The 23,874-nt window shown below is 38.6% G+C and overlaps 1 protein-coding gene across 1 annotated transcript in view; it reads right to left on the bottom strand.

Annotated features, from left to right (window-relative positions):
• The window catches only part of LOC117289097 (poly(A) polymerase beta-like), a 139,678-nt gene that overhangs the window by 103,234 nt on the left and 12,570 nt on the right, over nt 1-23,874 (bottom strand). The window contains exons 3-4 of the mRNA XM_033770060.1: nt 6,161-6,309; nt 2,926-3,035 (exon numbers count right to left, since the gene is read on the bottom strand). Of these exons, the coding sequence (XP_033625951.1) occupies nt 2,926-3,035; nt 6,161-6,309 (259 nt within the window). The remainder of the gene's footprint in view (nt 1-2,925; nt 3,036-6,160; nt 6,310-23,874) is intronic.

The following is a 23,874-nucleotide window of genomic DNA, read 5'->3' on the forward strand; positions in this document are numbered from 1 at the left end:
ATTTATGCACAACCAATGTGTAAGTACGTGGTTCTTTAGACATGAATTTCTAAACTTTCAACTTCCGATTTGAACCGGAAGAGAAGGTCAAAATAAGCCTTTTTGAGGTATGGCGAACATGATAGGAGTGTACTGTTTGGTTTGGGTGTATAAACACAAATTTACCCAAACCTTTTAGTGTTGTAACATTGTGTCCGCCATATCTCAAAAAGGCTTATGGGATTATGTGTGTGAAGCGTTCACACAGATTTTAATGACCTTTCTGATGATGTAAGAATCCCTTATGTACGGATAGATAAAAAGTTATGATTTTTGAAATAATAAACCTTGAATTTTCATAACTCAAGAAGGGATGACACCATCATGACGTAACTTTAACGGTTTCCTCTCCTAATGAACATTTTACTAGAAGAAGTATGAGGGAAGAAGAAGAAATAAAAAACGGGGGAAAAAAGAGGTGTTCAGGCTGAATACTCGAACACCTTAAAAGTACGAACAAAAATAAGAGAGTAGCATCAGGAAGTAAGAGCTTCCGAGCTCAATATAGACAACCAACTCGCATGGAAGCACACTTTGCAATGCCTGAGATATTCCTCTCCCATATGGCATTGGTGGAGATACAAAGTCCCAGAAGGCAAAATCTGCTACCTCAGGCAAATACAAAGTCAATGCACCCATATGAATAGACGGAAATGTATCATCTCTAGAACGAGAAAGAGACAGAAGTTTAGTTTTCTTTGCATTGAAGGTTACTAGCGTATCATTCCCCCACTTAAGCATGTTCACTAAGTCGTTATTTAGTGCAGGCCTATAAGTGGACCCTTAAAAAAAAAGAGCTGAAACACTACATGATGTAAGAATGATCATGTAGAGTCAAGTGATCGGCGTCACGCATTTACATTGGTCGGATTAAGAAACCCCATTAATCTAGTAACTAAGACTTATCACACATTATTGTAGTTGTCAATATTGTTGCCAAGCTTATATAAGGCTTGCTAAGCCTTTTTTCAGGCATTGCAAGCTTATAATGTAACAAATATTAAAATATAAAAAAAAATTACAAAATGAAAAAAACGGATATAAAAAAATCGCCCTGGTCAATAAAATAAAAGCGGATATCCGCTTTTAAAGGCAGTGGACACTATTGGTAATTACTCAAAATAATTATTAGCATAAAACCTTTGTTGGTTACGAGTAATGGGGAGAGGTTGAGGGTATAAAACATTGTGAGAAACGGCTCCCTCTGAAGTGCCATAGTTTTCGAGAAAGACGTAATTTTCCACAAATTTTATTTCAAGACCTCAGATTTCGAACTTGAGGTCACGAAATCAACCATCTGAACGTACACAACTTCATGTGACAAGGGTGGGTTTTTTCTTTCATTATTATCTTGAAGTTCGATGTACGATTGAGCTCAAATTTTCACAGGTTTGTTATTTTATGCATATGTTGAGATGCACCAACTATGAAAATGGTTTTCAATGGAAAAAGTATTATTTACACATTGGGGATTTAAGATCCAAAAAGGTCAAAAAATGTGGGGGTTTGGTTTTTTCTTTTCCGTTTTGAAAATTGCACGTGAAGGCCGTCCGATGGTCATATCACCCGCTTTCTAAATTCCAAAATTCCTACACTCTGTGTGCGGCATGCGGATCATCCCTTTGAGGTTATTGGCGCAGCGCACAAAGTAAAATGTATAACAAATTGTCTGTTTTGATTTAGTTTTTAAAATAAGGTTGTTTCGACATTATTATTAAAAAAAGGTCTTTCTCAAGCATTTGTTGCTTTCACGTCTGATGACGTCACATAAAAATGGGCGCCATACTGATTACGCCATATTGACCGGCGCCATTTTGATTACGTCAAGCCGGCAAACGGCCCTCCTAAAAAAAAAAGTCTGTGGAGAACACGGGTATCGGAGGTGAGGTATTTTTTGTGATAGAATGCACCGTCCTTCCTGCTTGTTTCTGGTTTTACAACGCTAAAAAATAAGACATGTTGCTGCTTCCGCTTGCTAAGCAAAGAGAATAGGCCCTTCCCATGAAATATGTAAATTGCACATAGCGCGTGCGCACTAACGTTTTGGTTGGCAAAATGAGGGAGTATCGCGCTGTTTTGTACACGGCTAATAGGTGCGTGACGCAGACGCAATTGCGCCTCTGCTTAGTGCACAACCATATGGCGTTTGCCAACCAACAGGGTCTGTACGCATGCGTGAATGTTATTAGCATAGCTTTCTAAAGAACATTTGGCGCATAGGGAAAGAAATTCCTGATAAGGGACAATGTTTCCTAATCACGATGGTTCCCGATTTAGAAGTTGACACTATGTTGACAAATGTTTCCTGATCAGGAAACATCTGTAGTGTTTACTGATTTTGGAGACAATGTGAATTTTATATTGGCTACTTGACTATAGCTTTGTCCACTTCTCACTCCTTTATTTCCTCCCCTAATAGTTAAAGACACTGGACACTGTTGGTAATTGTCAAAGACCAGTCTTTTCACTTGGCGTATCTCGAAATATGCATTTAAATAACAAACCTGTAAAAATTTGCGCTCAATTGGTCATCAAAGTTGCGAGATAATAATGAAAGAAAAAACACCTTTGACACACAAAGTTGTGTGCTTTCAGATGCTTGATTTCAAGACCTCAAATTCTAATTTTGAGGTCTCAAAATCAAATTCGTGGAAAATTACTTCTTTCTTGAAAACTACGTTACTTCAGAGGGAGCCGTTTTTCACAATGTTTTACACAATCAACAGCTCCCCATTACTCGTTTCCAAGTAAGGTTTTATGCTAATAATTATTTTGAGTAATTACCAATAGTGTCCACTGCCTTTAAACCATGGATCAGATGAGTTTATGCACCACTTAAATGAAAATAAATTGGAAAATACTATATCATTAACAACCACAACTTACTCTAAGATCCTTGACTTCGGGCATGCCTCTTAAGATTTCTTGGAACGATGTGAAAAAGTCTGTGCGCTCTACATGCCTTGGTGCTACACATAACGTATCTATATCAGCCCCTATGAAACAAAAGGAAAACACAAAGTTCAGTAATCAAAGCTGCTTGACATTGTGTTTTTTCGGAATATGAAGAAAATTTATTGAAAACGGATTTATTCTTGTTACATGTACAAAAATGTTTTAGGCAAATCTCATTTTAAGTATTATATAATGCTGCTTGTCTTAAACATATTGAATAATAACTTCTGAGTGTGGTCGAACATTCCAATACTTCAAAACAGTTGTACTGAAGGAAAGGGTTAAAATGCATCCTCGTTCCCGGTGGTGTACAATCTCGCCGCGCCATTTTCTTTCTTTAACAGAATGCTTTGCTTGATAGTGCCCCTGGAAGTGCGGATGATCCATTCTGTGCTACAGACCACGCAGAATTTGCTGTCAAAAGATGCATGAGTCATATATATACAATGTAGAGCAAATGGCCCCCTTTTATTCTGTTGCAATCTTGTGATAAACTTTGTTTGTAGTTTAGGGTGACCACATAAAAACATGATTCATTTGAAATGTATTCAACATTTTTACATGTGCATACTAAGCGCAGAACAAGCACCTCACTAGCTTTGAAAAGTCTTTTGCAGGCCCTGTATTGTTAAAACAACAGGGCCTGCAAAGCAGTCACTGAACAGTGATTTTGAGTGTTTCCCTCAATTTGCTCAAATTTAGTTTATGGGGTAATCGCTGCTCAACAAGCTAACATTTCAAATTTCGGCTCCATCCGATAAACGGTTTTCGTGCTACAGCATGCTCTTTCTGGTTGATTTTGGTTAAAATGTGCCCGACTGCCGATATTTAAACGACCATAAATCGTTAACCTTTGGGTCAAATTGGTTGAAATTGGTGTCTTTGGAAAGGTAATTGCATAGCTTTCCAAATCTGCCTTTACTTTTTTTGTAGGAACATGTTTAGGTTTAATAACCTTTTGACCTATACTTTGACCTTGGATTTGACCTTGTGGATCACGTGATCTGAAGATGAACTTCAGTGAAAATTTACCCCCATATGTTTTTTTTCCACAATACCAACAATTTTGAAATATAATATTTTCGGCCTGCTTTCAAGCTCCACTCAAAGCTGCCATACTTGCCTATTCCTATGCAAAGTACATGTACATTACATACATGTTCATACGTATGTATCTCATGATTTTGCTTGGGGACCATAGCCTTGCTTGATATACATACATTACATGTACGATATGTATGGACATGTAATGTACATGAAAGAGCATGCTGTAGCGTGAAAACCGTTAATTGGATGGAGCTGAAATTTGAAATTTCAGCTTGTTGAGCCAGGATTACCCCATAAACCAAATTTGAAATGGTTAAGGTTTAACCCATTGGGTGATTTGACACGGAATGACCCTTGGGTGTCATTTTTTATTCCAACATGAATATGTCAGCTCAAGGCACCTCTTTATGCAGGTCCTTAAATTTCACCCTTTGGACTACATGTATTTCTAAAATTGGTTGTTTAATAGAATAGTTGCAATCATGCCATGCAAACTCTTATATTCTATGCCAACTCAATTTTGTCTGAATGCAGCATGAGCAACACCAAAATAGGTCTGCTCACATCATTTTTCAGGTTGCGAAACATCGTTCTTTTGCAACATTGCTTATGGCTTCCCAGGCCTGTGAGTGGGTCATGACAAAAAAAAACCCGGAAAATTGTTGTCCGGGGCCATCGGGAAACTCGTCCGGATTTTGGGCCAGAACTACGAACGTTAAAAGGCTTTAATTAAAAACTGCAGCGTAGACAAAGCATTCACAGAAACATAGGGCACAATTCTTAAATGTAACAATGTGTTGTGCATCCTCATTTTCAAGATATTTTTCAATTCAATTCAATTCAATTCATTTGTTGCTCATTTGATTTATCTTTCGTTATTATGTCTTGCTGAACATGATATGACTGGTTTTGTGCATAATCTTATATTTTTGCATAGGATATTATGAATCTGCTGATCGAGCAAAAGCCTACAGTTTGTAAATTGAGCTCTGTTTATGGCAGCTCAAGTTACATAATAGAGATATTGCTTGGACAACATTTCCTTTGGGTTTTTGTCCCAAATCTAAACGACACACAAAATTTGTGCCAAGAATATCTTGACTTACAGTGTATCACAAAAAAAAATTTGCATATCAATTTTTTGTGTGAAATAGTTATCCAAAATCTGTCGCTAAGTTGCGATGGATTGTAAAAATTAGCGATCAGTTTCAGCGTCTGCGATGATCAAACACGTTTGGTTTTTATTTCCAAATATCACAATACATAATCATAAAACATACAAGAAAAAAACCCAAAGGGTGATAAGAGGAGGGCACCAGGAAAAAGCCTAGGCTTGTACAGAGCCTGGACCCTTTATAATATAAATTAATTGGTTTTGCTTTATAACAATAACAATGTTGATTGATGGAATAAAAGTACAGTGAAAGGTATAATGCATACAGCAAAAAATAGCACAAAACAATGTTTGTTTGTAATTAAACCGTTTTTAACAATTTGTTTGTTATGCGGCCGCAAATACATATTGAGAGATAACAAAAAAGAAAATTAACAGAACATAATTACTTAAGAAATGACAAAACTAAATAAACTGGAATGGATAATCATGGAACGCGTGTAGTTACAGGTGGTGTACATGGCGTTAGTGTACAACAATCATCCCCTGATCTAGGGATGGTAGAAAATCAAAAGCATAGCTGCCAACATTGGAAAATTGCCGTTTGACATGCACACATTTTGTATGAAACTTTTAATGTTATTCTTAAAGAGTGCTCCCCCTGCAAGGAGATGGGTCAGATCCAAAAGACTCACAAATTTGCTAACCAAGTGTGCTGATTGTATTTAATGAGAATTGGGGAGACGCCGCAGTGCGTGCCTCGGCCGGGAATTACAAGAAGTTGTATTTCTCCATAGATTTGTACAGCGCTGCACAGGCAACACGTGACAAACAGTGTGTGTGTGTATGTTTTTGATAATGGAAGTGGCTGTGTGAGTGAAAGCCTAATTAAAGCGGTACTCGAGTAGTACTTGAGCACATGTAGCAAGCAGAAGTACTAGGCCTACAACACTGGAAGACCAGTCATATAAATAAAACAAAAGTAATTTGTAAATATAACAATACCTTTTGTATGCACTCCTAGTCTGTAGGACCCAAATGTGTAAATCTTGCCTCCAACTGTCTCTGCTATATTAGGTGGAATGTTCTTCTTGAGTGATGTTTCTTGAACCCAATCCTTGACAATTTCATCTAATTTTGCAAGCACAACCATTCTGTTTTAAAGAAATCCATACATGTACATGAATTTTAAACAGAAATACAAAAAATCTCAGAGGATAATAGGAAAAGAAGTATAACATTTCTTTTAAAAAAATATATAAAAAAAACAAGAGGGTAATCTAAGCATTAAAATAAATAAACTAGAACAGCGAAGCTGCCATGGCGAGCTGCAGATCACCAGATAGAACCAATGACTGACAGAAAAACCAATCATTTGATCAACTGAAGGTCAAAGGCTTTGGGACGTTGACAAGTATGAAGTTATAACATTTAAGGTTTTCATTGATTTAGCCCATTCAACTGGAACCAGTGATAATGAGTTTCATCTTTTCATATTATCTACATGTAAGCAGCAATATTTAATTAAAACTTTACACTCTTCAGCGATGCACTCTTTGAGTTTTAGCGTTTCATATGCATCTTTATTTAAAAAGTAATATTTGATTTAGGTTTCAAGTACATCATGGAAATCAAGAGTTATGCCTTTTCAATTTGTTCATTGTTTAAGCCCATTCAACTGAAACATGTCATTAATTCTTTAAGTTTTATCTCTTTATATAAATCTACATGTAAGAAGCAATATTTGACTTAAGTTTTAAGTCAATACATCGTTGCAATCAGGAGTTATGACAAATTAAGGTTTTCATTGTTTCAGCTCATTCAACTGAAACCAGTGATGCACAAAGAGAGGTTTATCTTTATCTGTGTTTAAAAGCAGTAGTTTGAAGTCAGTTCATCATTGAAATAAGGAGTTATGTCTATGAAAACGTTTCATTGTTTAAGATCATTCAACTGAAACCAGCGATTAAGTCTTTGAGTTTTATCTTTTCATATGAATCTACATGTAAGAAGCAATGTTTGACTTAAGTTTCAAGTCAGTACATCATTGCAATCAGGAGTTATGACCATTTAATGTTTTTCATTGTTTTAGCTCATTCAACTGAAACCTGTGATCAATTCTTTGAGTTTTATCTTTTCGTATGAATCTACATGTAAGAAGCAATGTTTGACATAAGTTTCAAGTCAGTACATCATTGCAATCAGGAGTTATGACCATTTAATGTTTTTCATTGTTTTAGCTCATTCAACAGAAACATGTGATTAGGGTAAACTGGGGTAAAAACGCCCGTTTTTCTAGTTTATGAGAAATGTCTCCGAATTTCTTGGAGACAGAGGGAAATTAATGTGTGGTTTTATCCATTACATATCTCCTCTATTGTGTGCAAATATAAAATTAAACTCACTATGTTGATAAAGGGAAATTTTCCTTGCTTTTTGAAAGGAAGTTTGGCGGGCGTTTTTACCCGGGTGTTGGGGTAAAAACGCCCAAGACCCGGGTAAAAACGCCCGCGCATATGTAAACCCCCAAAAGCGATTGCTATTATATACAGGTTTTTGTAGTGGAATCATATTTATTCAATTGATTCAATATTGAGGAACCTACACTAACTACAAACAATTTTTTAAACACAGTTAGTTCATTATATAACTATAAACTCAATCATTTGAAACCGTAATTTTATGTGGAAGGTTGAAACATTAGCGCACATAATTAACGCACAACAAACTTTAACACTTATTTTATGTACCAACTTTGAAAGGTCTAAGGTTACAAAGCCCATAACTGAAGCACACTGTTCCCAGGAAATCGTCCCAGAAGCTCCTGATTTCACAAAGCACTAAGACTCATGTTAAAATGACTTGTCAGTTAAGATTGCAAAGATTTGCAAATAAGGCCATTCTTAGCTCTTTGTAAAATCAAGCTTGGATCACTGATATTTCTTTTAAGACCTAAGATTAGAAGACGCATTTCATACTAAAACTGTTTTTTTCTTTCTTTATTTCTTTTTTTTCAGTATTACTTAGAAAGCTTTGACTCTATATCTTACATCATGCTTTTACAAGCAACTTTAAAACATATTCGGTCAATTCAGTTTGAAACATGCCTTACTAAAGTCAATCATGTTTTTACCCCAAGCAAAATCAATGTTATTAGTCATAAATTTACATATATGTTTCTAGCCTGCTTTGTGATAGTAGCTATTTCAATGCATATTTATCTGCCATTTATTGAATTTGACCATAGTTTTAGCCAAGTCTTCTTGATTTAATCCCCAGTGGCGTGCAGTAGTTGGAATGATGGTCTGTAATTTGCAGAGGATATCACAGCGTCGAGTCTGGAGAATGTCATCATTTTTTTCTGGCCAAATGAATCTGTTGGTGCCACGAGGCAGCATGTATTTGACGGTCACATGAGTCGGAGTGATTGGTAGCATCACTACTCCAATGTATAAATCCTCCTCATATATAGCTGCCACATATTCTCCCACTTGATAATTTGCAGAAATCACGTTTTCAGAAGATCCTGCCGAGTGTACTGTCCCTGATGAAGCTGCTGCCTGTGACGCTACTAGTGTTTCTTGTTTGTTGTCATTCGATGTCGCTTGCATTTTCTTTTGTTCCATTTTCCTCTTCTGTGCTAGGTCTTTTTTCTCTTTTGCTACTTCTCGATTCTTTTGCAGCTGCTCTTTCTTACTTTTAGCCAGTTGTTTTTTCGCTTTGATTTCTGCTTTCTTTTTCTGTTTTTCTTGTTCTTCTGTTTGAAGCCTTACAACCACTTCATCGTCTGTTAGGCATTCCCCAAATGATCTCTTCACAGCTTTCCCCCTTTTCTTTTCATTAACTGGTGCCTGTCGTTTCTGAAGTGAGTTAAGCACAGCGACCTTCATTGCTCGCTTTGGCGTGAGAGGATCAGTGAGGGAGTCATCTTCACTAGAAGGAGAAACCAATGGACTTGGTGGAGAGCTAACGTGGGCTGGACTCTGTGTGTCCCAAGAAAGATCAGGTGCTGGACTAAGTGTTGGCTGTGTGGTCTCACCTTCATCTACACTGGAACATGAAGCTGCAACTTGGTCTGGACTCATCTGTGTGTCCTGATTAACTTGTACCGTGCTACATGTAGGCCTACGTGTATCTGTATCTGGACGGAAGAACACCTTGGCTGGAAGAAGCTTCTCTGTGGGAATGGCATGTCTGTCCACTGGATATATTCCGCTTTTCATGAAGCCAGAGATAACATGCTCTTTACGGAAAGCCTTAGCATACAGCTGCTTCAGCAGGCCAGGAAAAGTTGACTTGTCAACACTTTTCAGTCGACTACCCTTGTAGTGCCGCTTCAGGATTTTGCTCCAGTCTTTTTTGGAAGGGCCAAACACACCAACATCTAATGGTTGTAGAACGTGCGAACAGTGCGGTGGCATACAGAGAAGGTGCACATCGTGTGCTTTGGCTGTGGTTATTAGATCTACAGTGATGTGACTACTGTGCCCATCGAACAAAACCAGAATGGGTTTCTTGATGTGTCTGACGTGGTATAAGAAGCGCTTCTCGAACCATGAGGCCAGTGTTGTCCCTTCCATCCATCCTGAATCAGTTGTCGAGTACCCTGCACCATAAGGACCACCAACACACCAAGAATCATACAAGTTCTTGGCCTTGTAGAGGATATATGGGGGGAACACTTTACCATTTGCAGCAACACATCCCAAGACAGTGTACATTTCTTTCCCACTACCTGGAATGACAACACTGGGGTTGCGTTTCCCTTTCTTTACAAATACTCTCTTGCATTTTGGATCGGTGACAAAGCCTGTCTCATCCAGATTGATGATTTGAGCAGGAGAATCACGGATTCCTAGCTCATCAACTTTCTGTTCTAAAATGTCAAAGAACTTTGATATGACAAACTCATTGCAGAATGTAGCCCTAGAGATGGTTAACACCTCTGGTTTTCTAGGAGCAAGTTCAGTCATCCAGCGTCTTGTGAAGCCGTAGAACCAATCGTCGCCTGGACGGTTATTCTTGAACCGGGTCTTCTTTGCCAGAGATGCGACATACTCTTCTGTGATGTCTAGTATATCTGATTTCTCCATTGGACATGCATACTCCCCAGCTGCAATAATGGCTGTTACCAAGAGTTCCTCCTCTGCATGCGAAAGGTCTGTAGCTCTTCCTGATCCGTATTTAAGATTGGGATCTGCGATGTGCTCTCTGAGTGTTCGTCTTGGAATCTTGTATTGCCTTTCTGCTTCACGTTGACTTATTTCACCTCTCTGCACTCGGCAGAGGGCAGTTTTTAGAGTGATTGTGCTATACTTTTGTCGCAAACCAGTTTTCTGATACTGTCGAGGCATCTTGCTCTGAAAAAAAAGATGTAAGAAAGGCTAAAGGCTAGGCAACAGAATAGTGTTTGGAATGCGAAAGGTTGGGGAAGAAAAATCACTCAATTAAATAAAGCCAATGCCACCTTGCACCTTGAAAAATGCCCTAGGGCATGTAGGGTTACTGTTTACCCTTGAAATACGGGCAGCACTAATTATGTAGTGGGCTGCTGTGGATGCAGGCACCAAGGCCTATGGTAGGATAGCAAGACCAACTCATAGGCATATGCCTGGTACACGCAATACCAGTAGGTCTATGTAATCTTAACAACTTGACCCTAATATTTCAGACCTACATGCACTTGTATGCAAGCCTTAATGAAGAAATATTGACTACATAACACTGGCCTAATAGATTGTTTAAAAGTTTGTAGGAATATTGAAATTGAAATATTTACCTTCAGTAAAAGAGTCCTTCCTGTGAGCCCCAAGTGTGACTGGCTTCTGAAAGATACAGTACTTGTACAACATGTCATGTATGCATGTGTGTCCATAGGCTGTGCATGTGTTTTCACATGTGCTCTCGCATGTGCTCTCACATGTTTTGCGCATGTGACAGAATCTACCTCCCAGATTTTAATGAGGACACAACACACTCGAACAGTAATAGGTAAGGCCTACTGTTGTAACAGAGACAGTCAAGTGGTGGAAATAGATCAGAGCACACAGGACAACAAGAGATGAACGGAGAAGAGGTTGACGGAGGGGGGGGGGGGCAGAGGGAGGGGCTGGTATGACCAAAAGAGGTTGGACAACACAAAAGACAACAAGTGGGAAGGGTGGTTAGTTAATGAGGCAGATACAAATTTGGCTGTCAAATTATTTATAATGAGGTTTTTGATGACTAATGGGGCTTTAATAGAGTTCAATGTTAAAGGATGCTACTGGGCGTTTTTACCCCGAGGTACTTGATTTATCCTGGGGTAAAAACGCCCACTTGCAAAACAATAGTAAGCAAAATATTAAAATTCATTTGAATATTGTGATCATTTATTACTTTGTAGTTAACCCTTCTGAATATATATCAACTATGGAATAATAAAAAAAATACACAATGTGCTGGTTTTTTTTCTTTTTTAGGTTTAGTAGGTTAAACCTTCGACAGGCATTTTTCAAAACTTTTTAATTTTTTTTTTTTTTTACAGCAACTATGCATCCTTAAAACATGTTAATGAGTTTAATTCTTCTTTTTATTATATTTCCCATGCATTGTCCTTAATAGAAATATATTTCATTTAGTAATTCTATTTGTCTTTTTTTTACTAGCGGAAGAAACAAGTCAAGTGGGCGTTTTTACCCCATGGGCGCTTTTACCCCAGTTTACCCTAATTCTTTGAGTTATCTCTTTTCATATGAATCTACATACGTAAGCAATATTTGACTTGAAGATCTAGTAGAACGGTACTCCTACATTAAAATCACTATCGGAACTTGTTAATGTTGTGTTCAGCTATCAATTTATTGTTGTGGTCAATGTTTTTCTCCAATTAATTTTGCTACATATTGACCGAAAAAATTTGACCTTGATTCGTCGATTTTGAAATTTCCCGCCCTGTACTAGTTCCCGGATATTAAACCAACACTGAAATCCAAGCGGATTTGTAAATCAGCGAACGTCATGAACATGGTAAAAAAGTGATGACATCATACCCATGAAGCCACGAGAGTAAACAAAGATTACGTGTTTTCATCCATACTGCATGCATGACGTGTGTTACAAAGCTTTTTGTTTCTAGTGTATTCAGCTTTAATACTGCCGACAAATGTGTTGTTTGTGGATGCACTAGAAGTTTCAAAATTTGTGTAAGAAGCAACGGCGCACCCAAGGGGGGGGGAGCCCCCCCCCAAGAGGGTTCCCCTAAAAGAAAAAAGAAAAGAAAAAAACGGGGGAGAAAGAAGAAAGGAAAGAAGAAAGGAAAAAATAATGGGGGAGGGGAGGAAGGGGAAAGGAAAAAAGAGCCGAGGGAGAAAAGTCGCAAATGCGTGTGTAGTTTTTTGGGGGGTTTTCCGGTGGAAGCATTTTCTTTTCTTCTTTTGCTATTGGCATTTTTTTCCCCTGCCAAAATAACTCTTTTATCTGGGATATTCGATAATGCCAGGTGCGAGGTGAAAGATTTTGAACACATTATGCAATGATCTTATGACAACTCCCTTGTAATTATGTAATAAAACAATAACATATTAAGCATTTGAAACTCGTTGTCCATGATAAAATATATCTCACGTCGTTCTGGGTCGCTCCGGCATTCAATGGTTTTCTAGTACTACACTTAAATTTGAGAAACGCCGGATAGTAATGTTTTTTTACACGCGATGTTTTTACTGAATATGCATGAAACCAGATACCGACCGACCCGATCGAATGTTGATCACCACGCGAATGTTGCTTCTTTTCCACATTTTTCATTTCAGCCGGCTATGTTCAGGGATTAAAATGTCTGCAATCCTACCCTTAACAAATTACACATCACATTTATGCCCTGGTTAAAGTTATAATTTTTATTTTTGAACAGTAATCTGATAAAAATTATTATTATGCGACACCACTTTCGCAAAACAAAGGTTTATCTGTAAGTCTGGGTTTGTCGCCTCCTTATTCATGGAATTTGCCACCAAGTGATGAAAAGTAGGTAGCACCGCCTATAATGTTCTCTTTTCACAATGCCTATATAAAGTATTGTCGTTTGGTTACGAATCACAATTATTGACTGATTTTTGCAGTTTTTAATTATAGACGATACATTTATATGAATCAGAAGTGCTTAAAAAGTATGTTTTTCTTCTAAATTTATGCATAAAGAGGCTTGATTTTTCACCCCCAAAACGCCAGAAAGCTCAGAGCTCGAGGTTCGAGCCCCCCCCCCCAAAAAACATAATCCTGGGTGCGCCATTGGTAAGAAGCCTGGATCGATCCCGAAATTTAAAGCTCCTAACATGGAGAGAATTCAGGGGGATCTACTACCACCAGGCCTCCCCTAGCCAGTGCTGCTTGTGCATGCTACAACGTCGGCTTCCTCTGCCAGGTCTGCCGTGGCCCTGGTTGCAAAAGAATCAGATGGCATTCCAGAATAGAGAGGGTGAGGAGCCGGGTATGTACTTGTTAATAAAAACATATCTATAACTACTGAGAAGTCTATCTCCATTATTAATTCAGACCCAATACATGTCACAAGAAAAATAGTAAACAATCTCTACTCTTTTCATGCAAGGAACAATCATCTTGTTGTCAAATGACATGATGTGCATGCTCTGAATCTGACCTGACTATCGTTAGCTACATAGTGTAATGACTCTGTTGAGTGATGTAATGTACATGTAGCCAACCTACCCACCGTGATAGATGGCCGTGCTTTTGGCATGTTCATGCCCTGGTTTACACTTTCTGGCATGTTCATGCTGTCAGCACCCCGCTGAATTCACCAAGGAACCCTAAAATCACGACACCGAAATCAAACACTTTCGACTCCTTTAGTTATTATTATTTACATTATATTTACAATCAAGCATCAACTTTACATAGAAATAATATGCAACTCCAATTCCACTTAAATTCACTTAGCATCAATATGCAACTCCACCTTCTACTTAGCAATAATATGCAACTCCAAATTCCACTTAAATTCACAATAGCATCAATATGCAATCTCAACTTCTACTTAGCAATAATATGCAACTCCAATTCCACTTACATTGTAAATTCACTTAGCATCAATATGCAACCTCAACTTATACTTAGCAATAATATGCAACTCCAATTCCACTTAAATTCACTTAGCATCAATATGCAACTCCACCTTCTACTTAGCAATAATATGCAACTCCAAATTCCACTTAAATTCACAATAGCATCAATATGCAATCTCAACTTCTACTTAGCAATAATATGCAACTCCAATTCCACTTAAATTCACTTAGCATCAATATGCAACCTCAACTTCTACTTACCAATAATATGCAACTCTAATTCCACTTAAATTCACTTAGCATCAATATGCAACCTCAACTTCTACTTAGCAATAATATGCATCTCCAAATTCCACTTAAATTCACAATAGCATCAATATGCAACTCCACCTTCTACTTAGCAATAATATGCAACTCCAAATTCCACTTAAATTCACAATAGCATCAATATGCAATCTCAACTTCTACTTAGCAATAATATGCAACTCCAAATTCCACTTAAATTCACAATAGCATCAATATGCAATCTCAACTTCTACTTAGCAATAATATGCATCTCCAAATATTGTTTTCTAGGCATAAAGCCAGTCTTCCCTTTCTCCAACAAATACCTCCTCGATGCAACCTCCCTGATACATCAGTCCAGCCCTGACGCGACTTCCCTGTCCGGCCCGGCGTTTCGTCTACTGATGAACGCCAGTAACTGGGGCAACCTCGCCCATTCCCTGGCCATCTTGGCCCATACTCTCGGCACATACTCTTGGCCATCTAAACAATAGAGTTTGTAATAACAAATAACACATAATAATGTGATTGACTATGGCCCTTCTGAACAAACTTTGAACTAAAAAAACATTTTGGATAGCAGCGCTTTTCTGTCACAACTTTCTCAAATGTCTCAAGCAAATACAATACTATTTCTTGTAACTAAAGCCAGATTACTCAATTCTAAATTAATATTGATTTATCAACACAGTTTTTGTTTCTTCACACAAAATGCACTGAAAATATAGACTTCGTTTTGGTTGAACTTCTTCAAACAAAATGCACTGAAAATATAGCAGTTATAAACAATAAATAAATAGTTGGTTTAACTTACAGTCAATCCTGGGCGTTTCCGCCTGCCAAATATCTGGATTCAGTGTTAACTATGGTGATAAATTTCACCCTGCTCTGGTTAACTTTTTGAAGCTCACGGTTTGAGCCAAGTATAGAGTGCCGACACACTCTATCCACGATGTTGCTGGCTCATCACAATGTCAGGTGAAAGAGCAGAGTGGCTGGGCAGTGTGTCCTTCTTACTGCTCTTACTGGAACTCTCTGGCCAACACCCTAAACTTGGAATGTCCCCCTGACTAAAACTACTTGGCCTAATCACCTTGAATAAATCATATACTTCACTGACCCAGTGTTACATAACCTGAAACCTCTATACCTGAAACTCCATGCTAAAAAGAACCAGGGAATGTCTAAACCTCTACACTCCAGTGAACCTAATCAACTCCAGTGAACCTAATCAATGACAACCTGAACTTAAAGGTACATTACTATACAAAAAAATACAAGAAAAAGTCAGAAATTTTGTGACACATGCTCATCCATGTGTGAATACTATATTAATCCATTTAAAAGTTTGGCCGTTCCAGTTAACAGTTTATTGGGCTTGCTGACACGTACTTTTGTAAAAGCTGCCTAAGAATTGTTCACTCTTTTTTTTTTAAGGCACAGGTCAAAAATATGTTCAAACTCCAATCCATATTATTGCCCATCCGTGTCATTCAGATTTTTTTTTCCTTATTCAGGAATTACCAGATTCTCAGTCGTCCACCCTCCATCAAAACAATACAGAACCACTTGTCAATAGCACTTTTCGGTAAGTAGTATGCATGCAGATTTTCAGTGGGTCAGATAATTTCCTAATTTTTAGTTTTCCAGCTGCTCCTTTGAAACTGTTCACGGTGGAGGGGGGGGGGGGGGGTTGTTGAACCGGGTTGTTGCACCTGAACAGTTTTGCACTAACTTTTTGACAAATTGTTCAGGTGTAGATCTGGGGGAGGGGGGGTTGGAGGTCAGGTTTTCTATCAGACATAAAGAAAACCTTTCCCCTTGCTGTTGTTGCATGTGGACTCCTTTTGTTCTGGTTTTGCGTTAACTCCTGTAAGGTTCTTTTCAAAACTACGCAACTCACAGAGAGATTGTCATTACATGGTGTTACCTCAAACCTTACGAGATTGTATTTCTGCCATGTAAATTTTCAAATCCTACATAATGATTTTTTTTTTTTCCATATAACAGATACGCAAAGAACGCATGCACAAGGCACTGGTTCTTTGTCAGCAGGGTGACAAGACATGAAAACAACTCCATCCGCAGCTGATGTGTACCCCGTGTCATTGACGATCAACCTTCATCAGCTGGTAGAATCAACTTTGTTTGAAGACATTTATTACCTGTGCCCAGATTCATGGCTCTGTTCACCACCGAATTCTGCGCTTACGATCACCGTTCTCTGCTTTCGTCCAAACGCCAAATTTCTGCGCTAGCTGTATAAGCGTAGAATGCCTGGTAAAAACCGAGTACGCACACATGACCCGCAAAAGCCCAAATTTGCTGGTAACCTGTGAAACACGCTTGACGTAAGCACAGAATTCCCTGCTACCGCAAGTGCCAAATTATTTGTTTACTATTGGGCGCTGTCTGAGCTGCTGCCGCTTTTAAAGATTGCTCCGGAAAAGTCGAGAAAAGTCAATAGTTTTTGCCTTTTTAAGTCCTCCATTTGAAATGATCTTCATGTAAGAGGATTTATTGTACAACAGACCACCACCTTACTTCAGGTTGTTGACTGATGTTATCACCTGAAAGCTGGATTTTGCTGAGAAAATGTTGGGTATAACATCGCTAACTGTAAGTCTCCTACATGTATGTTTGATCAATACCCTTGAGACCCTATACCCCCTCTGCATTGTTCGTCAAATTAACATAACAATGGATGTAACAAAGACAGACGTCAACTTGAATGGGTGTGTTGTGGGGGAATGCATTATTTCACCGTCGTGTGAACCCCTGCAGTATACTAGATCTGAACTGATTAAACTTCGGAAATCTCAGAAGTATCCATTTACGTGTACACCGAAAACGCTCTCAAATCAACAGTGGGCATACTGCGACACCAATCAAACCAACCACCTCTAGCAATTTACAGGTGGCACATTGGAATACCCATTCCGTCTCTAATAAAGCATTGCTCATAAACGACGATATAATGATGCTGACTGAAACTTGGCTTGGACATGAAGATCAAGTCATAATAAACGAGATCACACCACCTCATTATACATTCTTCAATGTCCCCCGTCCTGCCGACAGACACGGTGGCATAGCAATAGTATGCAAAGAACAACTGAACTTGAGACTTGCTCCAATAACATTCGATGTTAGTACATTTGAATACTCAGTCATCTCTGACCTAAAACAATGTATTCATTATGTGACCATCTACAGACCACCTCCGTCCACCTCCGTCATTTAATCAACAAGTTTGATGAATCGGTAATTCATGTTCTCGACAAACACGCACCTTTAACAGTCACAACAAAACCTAATCGCTCAAAGCCCAAATGGTACTCCACATCTGTAGTTGAAGCAAAACGTGTACGTCGGCGAGCAGAACGCAAATGGCACTTCTACTGATCGTCTTGCTTACTACTCCACCAAGCAGGCCATGCAAGACGTCCTAGTGGAAGCCAAGTCCAACTACTTCAGAAACTCGCTTGTCAACGCTAACCCGAAGGATGCTTTTCGGATTGTCAATGAGCTGACAACTACTCCTCGTCAAATTCCTGCAATATTAGACACGCCACAGACCCTCGCCAATGAATTCAGCAAATTCTTCACAGATAAAGTCAAAAACATTCGCAGCAGCATTGATGACCACAATGTGAGTTCCGATGTTTTAGAGAAACCAGCCCTGCACCCAGACTGTATTTTGTCAGATTTCTGTACTGTTAGCCCAGAGGATCTGCTCTCAAGATCATTAACCAGTCTACTACGAAATCCTGCCAGCTAGATCCTGTTCCGACCTGGCTACTCAAACAGCACATTGCCAGTTTTCTCCCAACTCTAACTGAAATTGTCAATGCCTCACTCTCATCTGGAGTTTTTCCCAAAGCACTTCGCAACGCTGTGATCACACCGATCCTAAAGAAACCTTCCCTCGACAAAGATGAACTCTGTAACTATCACCCAGTGTCTAATCTTCGTTACCTTTCCAAGCTCATCGAAAGGGTTGTTAGCACTCAACTAAAACATCACATCAATAAGTACTCTCTAGCAGACCCCCTACAATCAGCTTACAAAGCCGACCACAGCACTGAAACGGCTTTATTATGTATTCAAAATGACATTCTGAAGGTACTGGACAGTAACAAAGCCATGTTTTTAGTTATGCTTGATTTGTCTGCTGCGTTTGACACCCTTGATCATAGCACAATGCTGCGTCGTCTCCAAAATCAGTTTGGCATCCATAATACTGCCCTGAAGTGGTTCACATCCTACTTCCACGACAGGACGAGTCATGTCACAGTTTCTGGGGCTGACTCTGATGTGAGCCACATTCACTTGGGCGTCCCACAGGGATCTGTTATTGGTCCTCTTACCTTTACCATGTACTTAAGCCCTGTGGGCGATATTATTCGCCAACACAGCATCAAATACCATACCTAAATTTATATGGATTTTGACCCATCCATTCCCAACGACGCAGAATGTGCTCTTTTCAGATTGTCAAACTGCATCACCGATGTTCAAAACTGGTTAATCGCAAACAAACTTCTTCTGAACAAAGACAAAACTGAATTTTTCATTGCTGCACCTCCTCATCACCAGAAAGTTCTCAGCCACTTCACTGTGAACGTGAACAACACAACATTTAAGCCATCTCAAACAGTGCGAAATTTAGGCGTCTTTTTCGACAGCTCCATGACAATGAGCACACACGTCACACGTACATGCAAGTCCATCAACTATCACATCAGAAACATCTCCAAAATACGCAAATATGTTGACACAAACACATGCCACGCTGCTGCCAGAGCCCTTGTGTTGTCTAGACTGGATTATTGTAATTCTCTCCTCAATGGTATTAAGCAAGCTGACATTGACCGTCTACAAAGGCTCCAAAACAATGCTGCACGTATCATTTTCTTGCAACCCAAATACACACACGCATCCACTCTTCTCAAACAATTACACTGGTTACCAGTTAAACAACGCATCACCTTCAAAACATCAGTGAACATGTACAAAGCACTCTCTAACGTACTTCCACAATACCTTACAGAGTCGCTAAATTTCAACAAACCTGGCCGGAGTGGGCTTCGCTCCGACCAGAATCTAACAATCCCTCGCACACACAAAATGGCAGGGGACCGGTCCTTTTCAGTCGCTGGTCCCCGGTGCTGGAACGCCCTACCAAGTCATATTCGGAACACCAACACACTCCAGACATTCAAGAGTAAATTAAAAACACATCTATTCTCATAATTGTCTTTTCCGTAGCACTCTTCCAGCGCATTGAATTTTGTAAAATGCACTTTATAAGTCTCGTTTATTATTATTATTATTTACAGTAAGCAGATCCATGAAATTGGGCCCTAGCCTGTACACATTGATGTTTTTTGGAGTTTGTTTTTTTAGGGGGGTGGGGTCCAAGGTAGTCAGTAGTAGAATCAACTTTGTTCAAAGACAGAATTACCTGTGCCCAGTTTCATGGCTCTGTTCACCACCAAATTCTGTGCTTATGATCACCGTTTTCTGCTTACTTCCAAATGCCAAATTTCTGCGCTAGCTGTGTAAGCGTTGAATGCCTAGTGAAAACCGAGTATGCACCAAATTCGCTGGTAACCTGTGAAACACGCTTGACGTAAACACAGAATTCCCTGCTTCTGCAAGTGCCATATTCTTTGTTTACAGTAAGCAGATCCATGAAATTGGGCCCTAGCCTGTACACATTAATGTTTTTTTGTGGGGGGGGGGGGGGGGGTGCCAGGGTATTAGAATCAACTTTGCTTGAAGACAGAATGACATGGTCTGTACACATTGATTTTATTATATTCTTACATTTTACAATTTACAATTTACAAAGAGAACCACAGCTAACTTGGTACATGGCTTAGGTTTTTTCATGAGTGCTATAGACCCGAAAGCTCGGGCCTTCACCACACGGCCACAACCCTGCAAGGTTTTAAATGGCAGTTTAAGAACGAGTCACTACACTTTTATTCCCATTCATAAATACTTTTTTGGTTTATGCGTAATAAAGTAAGAAACTCTGTAAAACTTATCCGTTTTCCGACAGTTTTGGGAATATGCTTTGTGCATGTAGTCTTGGTGCAAGACGTTTCTCGGTTTCCTTTCACACAAATAATAAACAATAATAATAATAAACCGTATTTATATAGCGCATATCACTAAAATAAAGTCCCTATGCGCAGTGCGGCCAACTAACCAACAGCGCCCGCATCGCCCGTAACGAGTTGTCTTGCACCAAGACTAGCGCCCAGTATCCGAAAACAACGGGTTATAAACAGAGCTCCAGCTGGTCATTATCAACCGTTTAAATATCCCAATGTGACGCGCTCTCCACCAATAGGAATAGCGAAACTGTCTGAGGTATTTATGAATGGGGTTTTTAAGTACAAAGCACAGCAGCCCCCAATTTCAAAGCTCTGTTTACTGTTAGCATATCGAAAATTCTGCCCTTATGTCAAGCGTATTCCATAAGATAGTGGGGACAAAACTCTGTAAGTCTGAAACTTGGATACAAATTCAAAGGTATGTTGAAATGATGGCATTTCTACCGTTTTGTAACTCCTGGGTCTATAGATTCCAAGGAGCTTTTGCAAAAAGCATCCAAAGCACCAGAGAAGTAGACAAATGAGCAGGATTTCTTTCTTTGTGGAAAGAAATATTGCCTGATTTTCTTCACCAGGCCGACATAAAAAGTCTCAATTCTGCCAAAAGTCTGAACAATCTCATCCCTGGGGGAATTTTGGCTTGTGCGCATGCGTATTCCACGTTAGCAGCTGCTCACCGTAAGCAAAGAATCAATGCTTGGGAACTTAGCAGGAAATTCTTTGCTTACGTCAAGCATTTTCACAGGTTAGCAGGGGATTTTGGTTTGTGCCCGTGCATACTCCACGTTAGCATCTAGGGTTCTACGCTTAGGCCATTTTTGTATTACTTGGATTTTGAAATTGCCGCCCGAAATAATCAGGGGAAAAAAAAAAAAAAAAAAAAACGCCCAATACTCAATTTTGTGTTTAAAAAAAAAAAAAAAAAAATGAAAAGCCACCGATCATGTTCAAAACAACCCTTTTCAGCTGCCATCTGCCGATTAAAAAAAATAGAACAAAATTCTTGCATTTCTCAGCTCCTTTGTCGAAAAAAGCAACCGTTTAAATGATTATATATACCTTGCAGATGTTCTCAACATAAATAAACAACTGTTTGTTCTTACTTTCCAAGTAGAAAACATCAGTTTAGTTATAAAATCCCAAGTCACTGTCGCTAAGAATAGACAAATCCACTTACGTGTGACTAAACAAACCATGTACATGTACACGTACATGTACGTAGTCTGGTTCGTCCAATGCCTGAGGGGGAGAAAGCCTAGTGGCTCCGAGACACCTGTTTCTATTGGCTATTGAATTTCCATAGCGCGTAACGAATGTTTTCATTGGTCGATTTTGCCCTACTGCCAGAGCACTGTGTATCCCGGAAGCTTCAAGCGTTAGTCGTCGGCGGTGATTTCTTATTAATTTAGCACCGTTTTTCTTGCTGGAAAATAGATTAAATATGAATACAGTCATTTGACCAGTTTGGGATCATTGACCGGTTCAGGATCACTTCAACTTTGCAATAACCAAATAATTATATCACTTCTCATTATTACCAATTTCTGTTGATAAATGTGAAGATTAACACCCATTAAACCAACAAACCCAAAATAAGGTGCCAAACATCATCAGCAAATAAATAATGGTCGTTTTCCTGAAGGTTGTCTGTGAAATTGATCATTTTTTTGTTTAAAAATGTTGGTTGAAAAACACTGTTAAAACTTCTTACCTTTAGAATTGGAGTGCCGGGGCAAAAAATATTTATGTAAAATGATAAGAATGTGTAAAAATTAATTCCTGTAAATACTGTGCAGTCATCTTGTTTTTTTGAGGAGACGAAGTGACCAAAATCTTCTTTGGAGGGCCAACTTACCCTTGACCAGTTCGGGATCACTCAACATCTCATTGCGTCAAATGGTGCCGCATTAACTTACTAAGTTAGGTAAAATTATACTACTGCAGTAGAAAGTTTATTTAGTTGATTTTGAGAAACATTACTTCAACATATTCTTATAGATTTTTTTTTTTTTTTTAATGGGAAAATGGGTTTGCAATAAAGGGCACTCTACTGATTCAGAATAGATTCAACTGATCCTGAACTGGTCAAACAGGTGACGATAATTTTCTCAAAGCCTCTTCAAAAGAACTAATCTTTTTTTGTCAGAGAATACTTGGTGAGTTTTATGTCATGTTTAGGTAAACTGATAAAGTTTTTGTTTAAGATATCAAAGAGATTGCAACAAAAAACAATGTGAGTTCAAAAAGTGATCCAGAACTGGTCAAACGACATGAACGACTGTAGTTTAGATTTTTCTTCAAAATATTTTCTCAATGGTGTTAGGAAAGGATGCATTAGACATTGAGGATTAAGTTTGTGTTCCTAGAATTTGTGTCATGTTTTTCGAAAGTGGTAAAACTGGAGCAAATCTGTTGACTAGCTGTCGAAATTGTATGTGTTGGACCCGATTGCCGTGCTCATTTGCCATTTGAGCATGAGTCGTAACGCTCCGGCTTCGCTGTCGGCAGGAGGGTTACGTTATCTTAATTAATAAAACAGTTGGTGCTCTGTGTTTACGATCAACACATTAATTTTGTTAATTTATTATTCTTTTTATTTTTTATCTTTAATTCTTTGTAATTGTTCTTTGATTTTCGTTTTTTATGTTAGTTTTAAAAAATATAGTTAGTTTCTATTTTATTTAGGTTTTGGCCCTTTTGCCCGCAGATAAATGTGGTTGAGGAAATATGAAACTTGACGACTGTAGAAAAGACTAACTCGCCGTAAAGAAAATTACCTTGGTGCCCATTTTTTTTTATGATGAATGGACCAATGAGAACCCGACTCTCGGTCATGAATATGCATGAGGTATAGTAACATCTAACACCACGATGTTTTGACGATACATCTTGGATTAAAAAAAGCAATATCCCCAGGCTTAGTCACAGATGGGTATTCGAACCCACACTCTGCTGATCAGAAACATCAGAGTTTGAAATCGGTGCTCTTAACTGCTCGGCCACGACACTTCCACAAAATTATACACGTTCATCCAAATTATGCCATGCTATAATTTTAGAGGAAAAAACAATGTCCCAAGATTTTTAGCAGAAAACACACATTCAAACAGAAAATAAAAACTATAAATCTAAAATTGTTGCTAATGTGAATTTTTAAAAATTTGACATGAAATGCGAGGCCGCAAATCCAATTTGTCGTCTTATAGTGCATGTAAATTCACAGAGACAAACTAGCTGAATG

This window comes from Asterias rubens, chromosome 1, assembly GCF_902459465.1.
Source record: "Asterias rubens chromosome 1, eAstRub1.3, whole genome shotgun sequence".
Lineage (NCBI taxonomy): Eukaryota > Metazoa > Echinodermata > Asteroidea > Forcipulatida > Asteriidae > Asterias > Asterias rubens.